Source organism: Sander vitreus, chromosome 12, assembly GCF_031162955.1.
Source record: "Sander vitreus isolate 19-12246 chromosome 12, sanVit1, whole genome shotgun sequence".
In the NCBI taxonomy this organism is placed as follows: domain Eukaryota; kingdom Metazoa; phylum Chordata; class Actinopteri; order Perciformes; family Percidae; genus Sander; species Sander vitreus.
Window position 1 is genome coordinate 9,512,698 of NC_135866.1, and position 13,433 is coordinate 9,526,130.

General features: G+C 44.0%; 1 protein-coding gene across 3 annotated transcripts in view; it reads left to right on the forward strand.

Annotated features, from left to right (window-relative positions):
- Nucleotides 1-13,433, forward strand: part of LOC144526261 (myomegalin) — a 41,398-nt gene that overhangs the window by 13,472 nt on the left and 14,493 nt on the right. For 2 of the 3 annotated variants that reach the window (XM_078263604.1, XM_078263602.1), the window contains exons 1-18: nucleotides 1,884-4,013; nucleotides 5,310-5,447; nucleotides 5,551-5,670; nucleotides 5,758-5,850; nucleotides 6,346-6,570; nucleotides 6,660-6,818; nucleotides 6,922-7,020; nucleotides 7,662-7,799; nucleotides 8,124-8,303; nucleotides 8,576-8,770; nucleotides 8,894-9,076; nucleotides 9,151-9,267; nucleotides 9,359-9,427; nucleotides 9,544-9,650; nucleotides 9,756-9,895; nucleotides 12,409-12,521; nucleotides 12,668-12,819; nucleotides 12,943-13,234. In XM_078263604.1, the coding sequence (XP_078119730.1) occupies nucleotides 2,679-4,013; nucleotides 5,310-5,447; nucleotides 5,551-5,670; nucleotides 5,758-5,850; nucleotides 6,346-6,570; nucleotides 6,660-6,818; nucleotides 6,922-7,020; nucleotides 7,662-7,799; nucleotides 8,124-8,303; nucleotides 8,576-8,770; nucleotides 8,894-9,076; nucleotides 9,151-9,267; nucleotides 9,359-9,427; nucleotides 9,544-9,650; nucleotides 9,756-9,895; nucleotides 12,409-12,521; nucleotides 12,668-12,819; nucleotides 12,943-13,234 (3,855 nt within the window). In that variant the 5' untranslated portion in view covers nucleotides 1,884-2,678. Of the gene's footprint in view, nucleotides 1-1,883; nucleotides 4,014-5,309; nucleotides 5,448-5,550; nucleotides 5,671-5,757; nucleotides 5,851-6,345; nucleotides 6,571-6,659; nucleotides 6,819-6,921; nucleotides 7,021-7,661; nucleotides 7,800-8,123; nucleotides 8,304-8,575; nucleotides 8,771-8,893; nucleotides 9,077-9,150; nucleotides 9,268-9,358; nucleotides 9,428-9,543; nucleotides 9,651-9,755; nucleotides 9,896-12,408; nucleotides 12,522-12,667; nucleotides 12,820-12,942; nucleotides 13,235-13,433 lie in introns of those variants that run through there. The other variant, XM_078263605.1, reaches the window with a different exon arrangement.

Here is a 13,433-nt window from a genome sequence, read left to right on the forward strand (position 1 = left end):
GTGTTGTTGGCTGTCTGCGGCAAATTCTAATAAACATCTGATTTAGAGAAAAGGACTCAGGCCCAGTTATTATCTTTCAAACAATCAGCAATCAAAGATCTTAAGGCAGACACAAGGTTCCATGACTCTGACATATCTGCATGGAAGTCACAGCGTGACAGCATGACCATCTGTTTGTGCACCCTCTGGAAAACACAAATTGTGGTCACTGCAGAGATAGCACAGTCAAATGCATGAGAATGGCCTGGTTGTTTGACCGCCACAGTGAAATCATTGTTGAAATATCTGCACCACGGCAACAAGAAATACAAATAATACTTCTTTATGCAATAGCATGTTGTGACACAAGTTACACTGGTCTGATGACGGCTCTATTAAAGGACGAAAACCACCACACCAGTATGATTATACTTTTAGTAAGCTCAGTAATATGCTAGCAAGTTAGCAAGTCAACTAAGTGAGCTTTAGCATTAATTCTTTGACATGCCTTATATAATGACAAATGCCCAAATAAGCAAAATCCTCTGGCAGGTCTTACAAATGCCTAATTCCACTATTATTACTTAATAAAGCAGTTGTAACGGCAGTTATGCAGGTGAAACTGATATTTATATATGAAAACTGACTCAATGTATTGATTATTAAAATGAGAACATGTGAAGCACTGACTATGTTATGCTGCCAGTATGATAATGAAATCTAATCTAAGTTTATTTTCATATGTAACCTGAGGTTACATATGCAAACTTGACAGCAGCCATCTCTAACTGCTGTACAGTTTGTGTTATCTAGGTAACTGGATTTATTGCTCACTGAAAACTTTTTTGTTTTGTAGCTTTTGTTTTGACTCTGTAGATCCTCTGGCCTGATAAAGTACTAATGATTGACAAAAGGTCAGGCAGGTGACCCGGGATACATGAATAAAAATAGAATAGACCATAAAAATGATCAATTTTATTGGTCTGTTCTGTAGTCAGTTAGTAGAACTGTCTGTAGTGGTCAAATGACGTTATATACACGATTCCCAGTATAGGTTACGTGATTATTGCAGAAATACAAAATTAGGCAATGTTTTATACTAGATGTAATTTATACAACACACGTTTTGGTTTGTATATTGTATTTCATATGCAGTACAGTTTTGTGTAAATTACTGGAAAGTGAATAGTTCTGGTCAACCCTTGCTCTACAGCATGATTATGACTGAAGATCTGACATCGTGCTGTCCATTTGATTTTCTTTAACACAAAACAGAATAGGATATTAGAAAGATAGGATATTATATCTAATGTTATCACATAAAGTGGTTTGCTACAGTGCATGTAGTGTAGTAATGTATAAACCTTGTAAAGAATGAATACATTGTATATAATATGAGAGATATAATAATGATAAAAAATTATGATTTTGAATTATTATACAAAACTGTATGGTCATACCAATATATATATATATATATATATATATATATATATATATATATATATATATATATATATATATATATACATATACATATAAAATTAGAATAGTCTGTCTCTACTCTTTAATTTTACAGAGCGTCACTAATGTTAACATGCTACTGAGCATTTCACCTGTTCAGTCAGGCGAGCAGAGCTTAGTAAACCGGGCTGGAGGAAGTAACAGACTCTCAGGGGAAACATCACTCTGTCTCTTTACCAATAACCCCAAAATAAAGCTAAAGTTTTCGGGTATGCATTTTATATGTATATGTATATATGTGTTTTAAAATGAAAATGGAAGTTTTGAATCGGATTCATTGTGGATATTAAACGGTCAACATCTCTGTATGACTGCACCGGGCTTCTCCAACCCCTGTATTCTGTAAATGGTGCGCTCCGCCGCTGCCGGTCTGGTTCAGGCAGGCAGCTTCATCGTTGTCAGCCCGGAAGATCTCCGACTGCACGAAGCAACGACACCAAGAGCGCGTGTTTGCCTCTCGAGCTGTCGGTTAAGGCTCTGAAATGAATGAAGAGTCCATTGTTGGGGCGCAGACACCGGGGAAAGATTCAGAAGACTGTACTAGGACGCCTGTTACTGCTCTGTGTCCGTATCCGGATTATTACCGATCCCCGGGCATTAACCTGGCTGCGCGCGGTGCTGCTCGTGAGTCCGTGACATCCGATTGATGGTGCAGAGGCTCGTGCGGTGCTGTTGGGAAATGCGAAACAGCGGTTTGGTGACAGCGCAAGGACGATTTCCAGATAAATACTGCATCTCATTGATGAGACGTTCACATGACTTCGCTGTGAGTCTGTGGGAGTGTGCGCCATATCCCCGATGCACCTGCGCCTCCGGCAAATGAATGGTGATCCTGGGCTGATGGCTATTTTTTAATGAGTCACTATATCTGTTAACCTAGATTTTTACCTCATGGATTTCAGTCCTGCCAACAACCTCAGCCATTCTCTACAAGCATATTGCTTCTCCTTGTCTACCTCATTTCATCTATGTTTAAGCCTTTGAATTTGATGCCATTGCAAGGACTGATGTCATGAGCAGCTCTACATTATCTCAGATGAAAAAGGCTTTTATTGTGCTCTCAAAGCATGTGTTTACTCTGATGCAGCTTGAAACATCATGCTCTTGGCTGTTCACATGGGATCAAATTCATCATAAGGATTCGGGTAAATTAAGGATCATTATAAACCTGTGGAATGCTTGATCTCAAGATGAAGGAGACGTGTCGCATCTGTGGACGGGAGCTCTGCGGTAACCAGCGGCGATGGATCTTCCACCCCACCCCCAAGCTCAACCTGCAGGTGCTGCTGTCTCACGCTCTAGGGCAAGAGCTGACCCGGGATGGCAGAGGAGAGTTCGCCTGCTCCAAGTGCACCTTCATGCTGGACCGCATGTACCGCTTCGACACAGTGATCGCCCGAGTGGAGGCCCTTTCCATCGAGAGGTTGCAGCGGCTCCTGCAGGAGAAACACCGGCTGAGGCAGTGCATCTGTGGGCTCTACCGGAAAACTAACTCAGAAGAGGGTACTGTAACATTACCTGGGGGTGATGAAGGACCAGGAGATGGGATGGTGGACATTTCAGGTCTCACTCATGCAAAGTACTGTGCCCTGCTCCAGGATGATCTGGTCTACTCTTTGTATGAGTCCTGGGCCGACGACGGCCTGGACTGTCAACACCACCACCAACCTCAGTGTACTGCTGGTCCAGGGTCAGAGGTTACAGTGGCAGACTCGCATCGTTGTGTTCCCAGCACTCCCAGGAAGTGTCGGGGATGTTCCTACTGGCGGGTGGCGGACTCTGACTATGAAGCTGTCTGTAAGGTGCCCAGGAAGCTGGCACGGAGCATTTCCTGTGGGCCGTCATCCAGATATTCAGCCAGCATCATTGGAGGGAGTGTGACTGGAGGAGTGGGAGGTGGTGGAGAAGGAGTAGGAGAAAGAAAACATGTGGAGGATTCAGAAGAACCCCCCTCCTCTTTAACTCTGGTCCCTGGTTCTCAGGACCCCTCGAGGACATCAGACAGTGATCGCACCCTGGCTGGACGAGCCAGCTCCAGCCCCTCTATAGCATCCTTAGAGACGACTGAGGAATATGTTCAACCTGGAGCCATAACAGATGGGCCGCTGAGCTCCCCAAGGGAACTAGTAGATGACCGGATATCTGACTCCCTCTCTGAGGAGCACATGGGAGCCCCACGTGGCCAAGCCTCACCTGGACCCAGCCTCTCTCTGGCCCTCTGTTTGCTGCAGAGCTATGCTGTCTACCGGCCAGTCATGAGCTCTAAGGGGAGCAAGCTGCCTGTGCTGCTCCGACGGAACGCCAGTAATGGAGGTTCAAGGCTGGGCTTCCCTGATTCTGTTCTGGGAATGTCTTATGGAACTCCAGAGGGAGAAGGAGACAACCACATGCCAGCACCTGAGCTGGATCCCCCTCTGATCAGGCTTGGTGATCAGGATCTGAACCTGGCTTACATGGAAGATTTGTTGGAAGATTTGTACAAAGAGTATCCTCCCCCACGTCCTCATCAGGTATAAAACCTTGACAAGGATGGTGATGATGATGATGAATACAAGGATTTTGCCTATTCACTGCAAGTTTGCAGTATTTGCAGCATTATTAATGAACCATCCCAACAGGCTTTGATGTTTAACACAAAACGAGTATTCTCACCACTTCACTGTGTGTGTGTGTGTGTGTGTGTGTGTGCGTGTGTGTGTGTGTTACATGAGCAGTCAGGTGAGGGTAAGCTGTGACACACAGCATGGCCTAATTACCGTGTGTGTGTGCGTGCACGCACAAAGAGGTCATTAGTCATGTCAATAAAGTAGAAAGCATACAGTTTAATATGTGTGTATATTTCATGTATGTTGAATATGTAATTGCTCATATATTTAAATGGTTGTCGATAACAATTTTGAGGATCTACAGTGACTTCTATCACAGCTGCCAAATACTCACAGCCTGCAGACAAATGACCAGTCTCCCAGTTACAAACTAGTGTTTGTAGCACAGGATTTTCTGCTCTAGTATGTGAGGACAAGTATGCTTCTGTATTTCATGTTTGCAATACTAAAATTCCTCAAGACAATAAACCTCAGCAGTAGTTTTTTTAGGGTTATTATTTGTCTGTGTGATCTTCGAGCCAGGGTTGCTGACCGAAGTAGGTTAGATGTGGGGAGACATTAAGACAGAGTGACTCCCACTAACTGGCCTATTTTTACTCCGAGCTCTTGAGGCAAAGTGAACCACGCAATGTCAGACCATTCTATCATCTCAACTCTGGTTGGCTAGTATAATAACCCTCTTTAAATGATATGTTAACTTCATCATTTCTATTAGAAAAAAAACTAATTGCAGTAAAAATCTGAATGTGTTTTATTTAATCTCAGCTATATTAAACCACAAATTGATCTTGGTGAATCAAAGTATAAGTCTGTGTATCCTAATGATATTCATCCTCTAGTAAGTGAAAGTTGGAAACAAGCTTATGTAAAGATAATGGTGGCACAGAGCACGCTCACTCGCTCTAACTCATGCATGCAGACACTCTCCCACCCCTTTAGAGGCTCTCTGCCCGTCATGGCTTTTTACACAGTACACACATGAATGAGCACTTTGTAAATATTGTACATACATATACTCAATCCACTGTAAAAGTTATGCAGCGTGCAGCCTCTGCCTTTTTTATGAATTTGAAACAAAAAAATATGTTTTTACCAAATTCAGCTGCTGGATTTTGGCAGAAGCCTAAACAAGTTAACACATACATTGAGTGTTTTTTATAACTTGAAACACAGACACTTACCTTATTTTCTCCATTACAGAGCCTCGTTGAGGAGCAGCAGAGTCAACTGAACCAGTATGAGTGTGCAGCCGGCCAGTGTGTCAGCGAGCTTCAGAAGGCCCAGCTACAGGTCCAATCCCTGCAGGCCAAGATCCACCAGAGCGAGGCCAAAAATATGGTATGGCGCTTAAAAATGCCTAATTACAGTAAGATATGTTTGATGAATCCACATCATAGAAGTGATGACAGCCTTACAGTGTAACCTTTATTTCTGTCTGTAGAAGCTGCAGGAGAAGCTGAATGAGATGGAGTGTGAGCTGCGTTCAATCCGCCAGGCTGCTCAGAGTCAAGAAAGAACCATTCAGGATCTCACAGAGTCCATCAGCACCAAAGACAATGAGGTGAGTGTTGGTCTTTGTTGTCAACCTGTGTCAGATGACACCTGTAGTTGAGAAGGTGCTCATACCTGTGATGTATTCTGCTTAAAGGCCCAGGAGCTGTACCAGCTGATGGAAGAGCAGAACACCACACTGTGTAAGCTGAGAGAAATGGTCCACCGCAACCAGCTTGCTCAATGCAAGGTGAGACATGGTGCACATATTCAATTCAATTTAATTATATTTATAGTGTCAAATCATAACAGAAGTTATCTCGGGACACTTTACAGGTAGAGTAGGTCAAGAGTAGACCACACTCTAATAACTAATAACACTGTAATTCACGGAGACACCCCCCCCATGACTAGTAATAATAGTAGTAGCAGTGCAGGGTGTCGAGCAGTACCTCTGCAGCAGCTGCAAACACGATTCAGGCGCCACCACGATCCAAGGAAATCTGCGAGGCGAGAAAGCACAAGGACTCCGTGGAAGAAGCTAAGTTAGTAACATGCATTAATGGGACATGAATGCACACAGATGGAGAGTGAGAGAGGATGAAAGAGGAGCTCAGTGTGTCATAGGAAGTCCCCCGGCATATAGTGGTGCAAACCCTGATCCAGGATCATTCTTTATCGATAGTGAGAAATCTTGGCGCCAGGACGATGACATACTGACCTTTGGTCTGTGGTCATTCTCTAGGCTCCAGAGGGGGTCAGCGAGTCCTTGACACTCGCCCAGCTGCAGGGCGAGCTGGTTGGGGTGCAAAGCTCCTTGTTCTCTCTTGGTCTGGAGCTGGAGGCCAGCCAGAGGAGTCTGAGACAGAGCCAGAGGCAGGGAGATGACCTGTCGAGGTTCAAGGAAAGACTCAACGCTGATTTACAGGAGGTGCAGCAGCACAGGGAGGTCACTGAAAAGCACAACCAGGTTAGTGTGTCTGTGAATGTGTGAGTGTGAATGAAGTCTTGGAAGTATGAAGGGTGCAGCACGTGTGACCTCTTGTCTCTTTGCCGCAGGACCTGCGCTGTGCCCTTCAGAAAACTCGCTCGGAGCTTCAGGCCAAAGAAGCCGCTCTGAAGGAGGCCGAGGCAGAGAGACACACTGTGGTGCAGGAATTAGACAGGAGCATTGCACAGCTCCAGTGCTCTCTGCAGGACAAGGAACAACAGTTACAAGTAACATACTGTACACAATCCCCATTCAATCAATTCATACATTATGTAGTTACATAGATGCACACGCATGCACACGGTTCTGATCCCTTCTAAACATTTATAGGAGTACTCAGAGATGTTGGAGTCAGGAAGCTCCAAACCAAGAGATGCCCTGCTGGAGAAACTACGAGAGCGTATTAAAGATAGAGACAGAGCTCTGGAGGTAAAACACACACACACTCATATTCATATTCACACCAAGGACATAAATTAATGGCAGATAGGACCCTAACTACTGTTCCATGTGGATCACTGCACCATATACTGTGTGATTAATGTGACAGTCTTCCCTGTACACCCTGTACAGTGCAGGTGAAATGGAGAGAAAAGACTAATTATGCATCTTGCAGCAGTCGAAAGAGCCAGTGGTAGACAGTAATGCAAACTCCTCCTAAATCGGTACTGTAGGTCAGCATAACTTTTTACAACCAACCAAAATGGGAGAGACGGGAGGAAAAACATCATTACCATCTTCTTTAAGTCCTGTCCCAAGCGAACAGCAGTGGGAAAGACGGGCTTAGTTGCTAGTATGCAGTGAAGTGTGCTATTTTTTTATGTGTTTTATGAAGCTGTTTTATAATCCATAGAAAAGGATCACATGTTTCATAGAAATCAGGTGAAGGTGGTGTTCCCTGATAAAAATAAATGTTCATGAATTTCATACCCTTACCCATTTGATTTAATTAGTTTGTAAGGAACATGAGCTTAGGAAACCGCACACCCGCTCAGAACATGATGAATATCACAGTTGAGGGGGCCCAGGATAGCAGCAGTGTGATTTTTCTCCCCCTCCGCCATCTGCAGCACTCCATCGATGACAAATTCCGCTGTGTGGAGGAGCGCGAGGGCCAGGTGAGGAGGCTGCAGCTGGCCCTTAGGGAGAAGGAACGAGACCTGGAGAGACTGCGCTGCATCCTGTCCAACAACGAGGAGACCATTACGGTACGCTCATCACACACACACACACACACACACACACACACACACAGTACAAACATATCTGTCAGAGCTGCCAGCTTGTACTAATGGTATGTACTTGTCACAAAGCATCTTTGTGAAATCAAAAACACGAGATTAGAGAGATTATGCATTTCTTTGCTGCCAATATTACACCGTTTACAGTTCAAACAAGCCAGAACTGACAGAACTCTGATTTGGGTTACAGCTGGCAGGGTTTGTGAACATCTTAGACATTTACGAGGTATTATATTCTTCTTCTTCTTCTTCTTCTTCTTGTGCGGTTACACCTGTGATTGTGACCATCAGAGTCTGGACGCCTTGGTGCGTGGCAAAGAGCTGGAGCTAGAGCAGGCGGCAGAGGCCTACAGGAACCTCCAGTGGCTGAAGCAGCAGAGCGAGGAGAAGGAGAGAAACACCCTGAGAGAGAAAGACACCATCATCAGCCAGCTACAGACCGCTCTACAGACACACAGCCAGGAGGCACAGGTAACACACACACACACACACACACACACACACACACACACACACGCACATTATTGTCATTGCCTGTAATTGTTTTCTGTGTTATTTTCAAAGCTTTGGAACACCAGACCATATAGACAAACCTGTGCTACTTGTTTTCATTTCAACAAATAAAACGGGCGTTCTGTATAGACAAACCTGTGCTACTTGTTTTCATTTCAACAAATAAAACAGCCGTTCTGACTCTGTGTGTGTGTGTGTGTGTGTGTGTGTTTGTGTTTGTGTGTGTTTAGGATCTGACAGCTGCCCTGGTTGCCAGAGTTCAGGCTGGTCCTACTGAGGTTGTAGAGGAGTTGAAGGCTCGGCTGGCACTGAAAGAAAAACTCTTCCAGGAACTGCTGTCGGACCGCAGCCGCCAGTCCAATGAACACCAAGCCCAGGTCCAGAACATGCTGAACACTCTCAGCTCCAAAGACCAGTATCTGCAGGTAAGTCACATTGCTGGTATTGTAATAGTTATGGAAATGCAATGCAACGGTGCGCACAACAAAAAGCTTTCAACCTCTTCATTTTCTCTCTCTCTCTCTCTCTCTCTCTCTCTTTTCTCTTAGGACTACTCGTACAGGCTCTCCCTTGTGATTAGCGAGCGGACTGTCCAGCTGCAGGAGCTACGCAGACAGCTGTCATCAAGAGAGCGAGAGCTGTGCGAGCTGAGACAGGACAAGGAGAGAGAGCTGGGAGGAGAGACGGAACATCTGCGGAGTCTGCTCAAAGAGAAAGAAGCCTTTATCAAGGTACCTTCTCATTTGTTTCCCTTGGCTTTTTCCCCCCTTGCTCCATCTCCTTCACCGTACGCTTCATTCATCAGGAGCTGATCCAGGGCCAGGAGGACGCGATGCAGCCATCCACTAAAGAGAGTGAGGCAGAGATGGAGGCTCTCCAGGAGGAGTTGCAGCTGGTACTGAAGAAGGAGAGGGAGGCTCAGGTATCTGTGTGGACCCTGTGATGATTCATAAAAACAATCCTTTTTAAATGTTTTATCTCACAAGTCATGTCTTTGTGCCCTCTCCCTGCAGAATGAGCTCTCTGCTCTGCGTTTATCTTTGGCTCACCAGCAGGACACCAGGGACAGCACTGATCATCAAGTAGGATTTTGCTTCAGTCTTTGCCCATTAGACAGCATTTGACTGTTTGTGCTGCTTAATTATATGTATTTATTATGTCTCCTTCCTCCTCTACCCTGCCTGCCACTCTGATCTAGTGTGTGCTAGAGCAGCTGGTGTCAGAGTACAACCATCTGAATGATGCCCTGAGGGCGGAGAAGAGATTATACCAAAATCTCACGCACATTCACACCAACAGTGACAGGTAGGAAAGCTGCACCCAGGTCTGGTGACAGGCCTGTTTCCTGTGAATACAGTAAGTTGCTGTTTTTTGCTGTTGTTGCCCTAAAACACTTTCCTTTTTCCTCAGTTCTGAGAAGATCCAGGCCCTCCACACCGAGCTAGACTCGATTCAGGCACTCCGCAGACAGCTGGAGGAGGTCCTGGCCAGGACCCGTAACATGGCCCTGGTGCTGGAACGGCCAGCTAAAAGGCAGCCTGACTTTGGAGGTGGGGATGGGCAGGGTCCAGCCTCCAGGGCTGCAGGGGGCACTGTCACTAACGCTCTGTGATGCTCTGTCTGACCACAGCACTGCTGCGTGACACTCTTTATGGGAGATGGAGTGGTCTGTAGCCACCGATGGTCAGATTTATGAAAAAATATGGAAAAAAGTGAATATGATCAAGACAATTCTCCTTCTCTTAAGTGTAAATAAAAACCAAAATCTGACTGTCGGTCTTCAGGCAGCTTCATCCAGATAGCACAAGCACTACTCACAGTAGCAGAAGCCTGTTCGGGTTAACCTCAATGGTATGAAGTGGCAACGTGCAACCCAGACTTACTTATTAATATATTTTGTGAGTGTGGTGTAAATATGTTTTTGTATTGTTCCTAAAAAAGAAAACGGCCTGTATTGCTTTGCAGTGTGATTGTTCTGTATTGCCATTTCTGTGTACTGTATCTCACCGGTGTCACTCTTCCAAGCCTTACTGTCACAGTGAAGTTACGTCTTGTCGAGAAAACTCAAGCTCATGCCTTACAGTGAAACGTCTCACCATCCATCATTTGTTTTTATATCATCTGTTTGTGAACGCGATGTGCACTCTTAACAAGGCCCAAGATACAAATCCCAAAAAGATGGCCGAGTAGTTTCCTTCAGTTCATCTTAACCTTGGATTGCTCACGCAGTTTTATCTGCTCTGCACTAGCTACATTTTAGTTTAGAAAGATATGCATGAAACATTAGGTCAGCCGTGTTCGATATAAAGATGGTAGGGGCAAGCTGATTACTTTAAAGCAACCTTATGGTAATTTAGTACATTTGTTGTTTTTTTAGTTAGTCTGCTTGTTGAGCTTAAGTTCAGCTTTGTACCAAGAAAGCAGGAAAATAAAATATCGAATAATTTTACTGTCTGCACTGTGCTCTCTATAAATCTTGAGATGTGAATGCCAGAACTAATACTAGCCCATTCAATATTTATATTACTTTAGGTAGAGTACGATTTGTTGGGATTTGTGCCCTGATCTCTCATCTAGCCTCAGACATGGAATCCTTGTCAACACTTCTTTTTGTATCTTTAATGCAACAGAAATAAAAAAAAACAATGTGCTGGCTTTTTGTCAAACGCACTTCTGTTTGTTGTGTTTAATTGGGAATTTGTTTTAAGAATATCCCAAACCTGAAATCCACTTGGTCCTTTTATATACCTTCCTTCTTCCCCCAGAGACCAACCCACAGTGTGTTTTATCTTTTTGAACCATTCCTATATCATCATCAGTCTCCTAGTTTGTCCTAATATCCAGTTTCATAATATAAGAACGCACATGTCATAAATGTGTTTAATCTTAAATTTGTCAACAGATTTCTGCAGATAATTCAGCTTTTATCTTTTAATATAAACATGAAACTATAATGTGTAACACCAGACATTTCCAAGCCAAATCAGTGTTTTTTTCCTTCATGTCCTTACTCCCTCATGCATGATATTGTGGCATGGTTTTCATGTTTGCATGGCTGTTCTGCTGTAATGCTCAGTTAGATATTCACAACAGTAAAATGCCACATTCACTGAATAAGGGAAGCTCATGTGAGCCCTTTTACTCAACATCCCAGGTCTTAAAAAAAAGTGAAATCCATGTTTAAATAACAAATACACCCAACAACAGTTTCAAAGATTGCCCCCTTATGTCCCCAGTATAAGAATAGTGACAATATGTAGTGCCACAGTGTGTAAACAGGGCCCCACATTCAGTCAATTCAGCTTACAGAGCACATTGTTCAATATATAATAACCCAGCAGTTCGCTCAATGAACATCCCCCCCTCTCCCTAGCAGCTCCATAACTAATTTCATATATTTAATTTTAATACCTGTTTTAGGGTGGAGACATTTGCAGTAATTAAGTGCCTTTGAACTTTATCCGGATTAGGAAGTAATCCCATAATAAGTCCCAAAAATGCACTGAGCAACTGTAGATTCACACCCATACACACATGATACTACAGACTGTATTTGAAGTGTGTGTGTTGTGTATTATTAGGGCCTATTATGTAAAGCAATCTTCCTGCCAGTCACTTTCCACTGAGCCTCCTGCGTCCTGTGCGTGTGTACACTACTTTTAACAATGCACAACAAAGGACATGCTGCATTCATATTCAGTTTTGGCACCAAATCATAAAACCTTACATGTGAGTGAATACAAATGATGCAAAGAGGCATAACAGTTGTCTCATTTCTCATGAACACAAAAATACACACACTTGTCCTGGGTTGCACTGAGTTGAGTGTGTTTTTGGCTAGCAGGAAACGTATGACATAACATTTCCCTTTAGTCCCATGACTTCCAAAGCAGTGATTCAGCGTACAAACAGAGTTCTGGAAAGAATGGGATAGAGAGTGAATGCTAGAGAGGGAGAGATGGAAAAACAGCAAGAATAAGAAGAATAACAGAGGATTGAGATGTAAACAAAAAGAGGATAAAAGCAAGTGGATATTGTCCTTATACGGTTGTTGTGTTTCCAGAGCTCAGCACAGAGGAGGAGGGAGACGATGAAGATGGCAGCAGTGACGAGTTCACGGACAGCATAGAGGAGGATGATGATAAAGTGACGGCCAGAAGTTTGGCCTCCGTTCAGGTAAAATACCTCTTATCTACATTTCACTGTTAAATCCCTTTCATTTTAGACAGTTTATAAATAATTTAAACCTTGGAGAAAGACCCTTACTTTGTGAAATTGTAGCACTATAACAAACGTCATTTTTTTTTCTGACTTGTGTTAAGGTTTGTGAAACTGAGGTTGTGAGTAGAGCACTGTTGTCACAGAGAGCTGATGTAAAGCAGCTTGAGGAAGCGAAGAAGATACTTGAAGGCCAGCTTGAAGAAATAAGATCACAACTGGAGAGGGATGGATACACCTCCGTGGCTCAGCTGAGGTGCATTTTTTGTCTCGGAAATCCTGGGGAAACTTCAGGTTTGATTGTCTAAGAGGACATCATTGTTCGATGACAGCTTCATCGTGCATATGTCTATTTGTCTTTCTTTACGTCTCCTGTCAGGAGTGCGCTGCAGAGGCTGCAGCAGGAGAACCAGGCTCTGAAAGAAAGCCGAGGACGAGCAGAAGTGGTTGGACTGAGGACAAACCCAGGGAGGAATCACAGGAGTCTGAATCAGGACGAGGAAGAACAGGAGGAGGATATTGAGAAAGAAGATGAAGAGGAGGAAATGTCTCCAGTGCCGGTGGGGAAGCCAGGTCATCCGTGTGTTAGTCTGAGTGACGAGCGAGGGAAGAGGCACTGCAAGAGGCCACGCTGTCTGACGCCCCGTCATCTCACACACCAGCCTGACACGGTAACACGTTATACAGTTAAATAGGAATTCAACTTTGAGTGAGCTACAACAGCAGCTTTTAACTGCCTATCTCAGATATTTAATGAAGCTGCTGCTAATCTAATTTAGTCTGGGGGGGGTTTCTGAGGCATAAAGATTTTCTTTTATATTCCCTTTAACTCTTACTCAAAATACAGTAGAACATAAAAGCAACACCTCA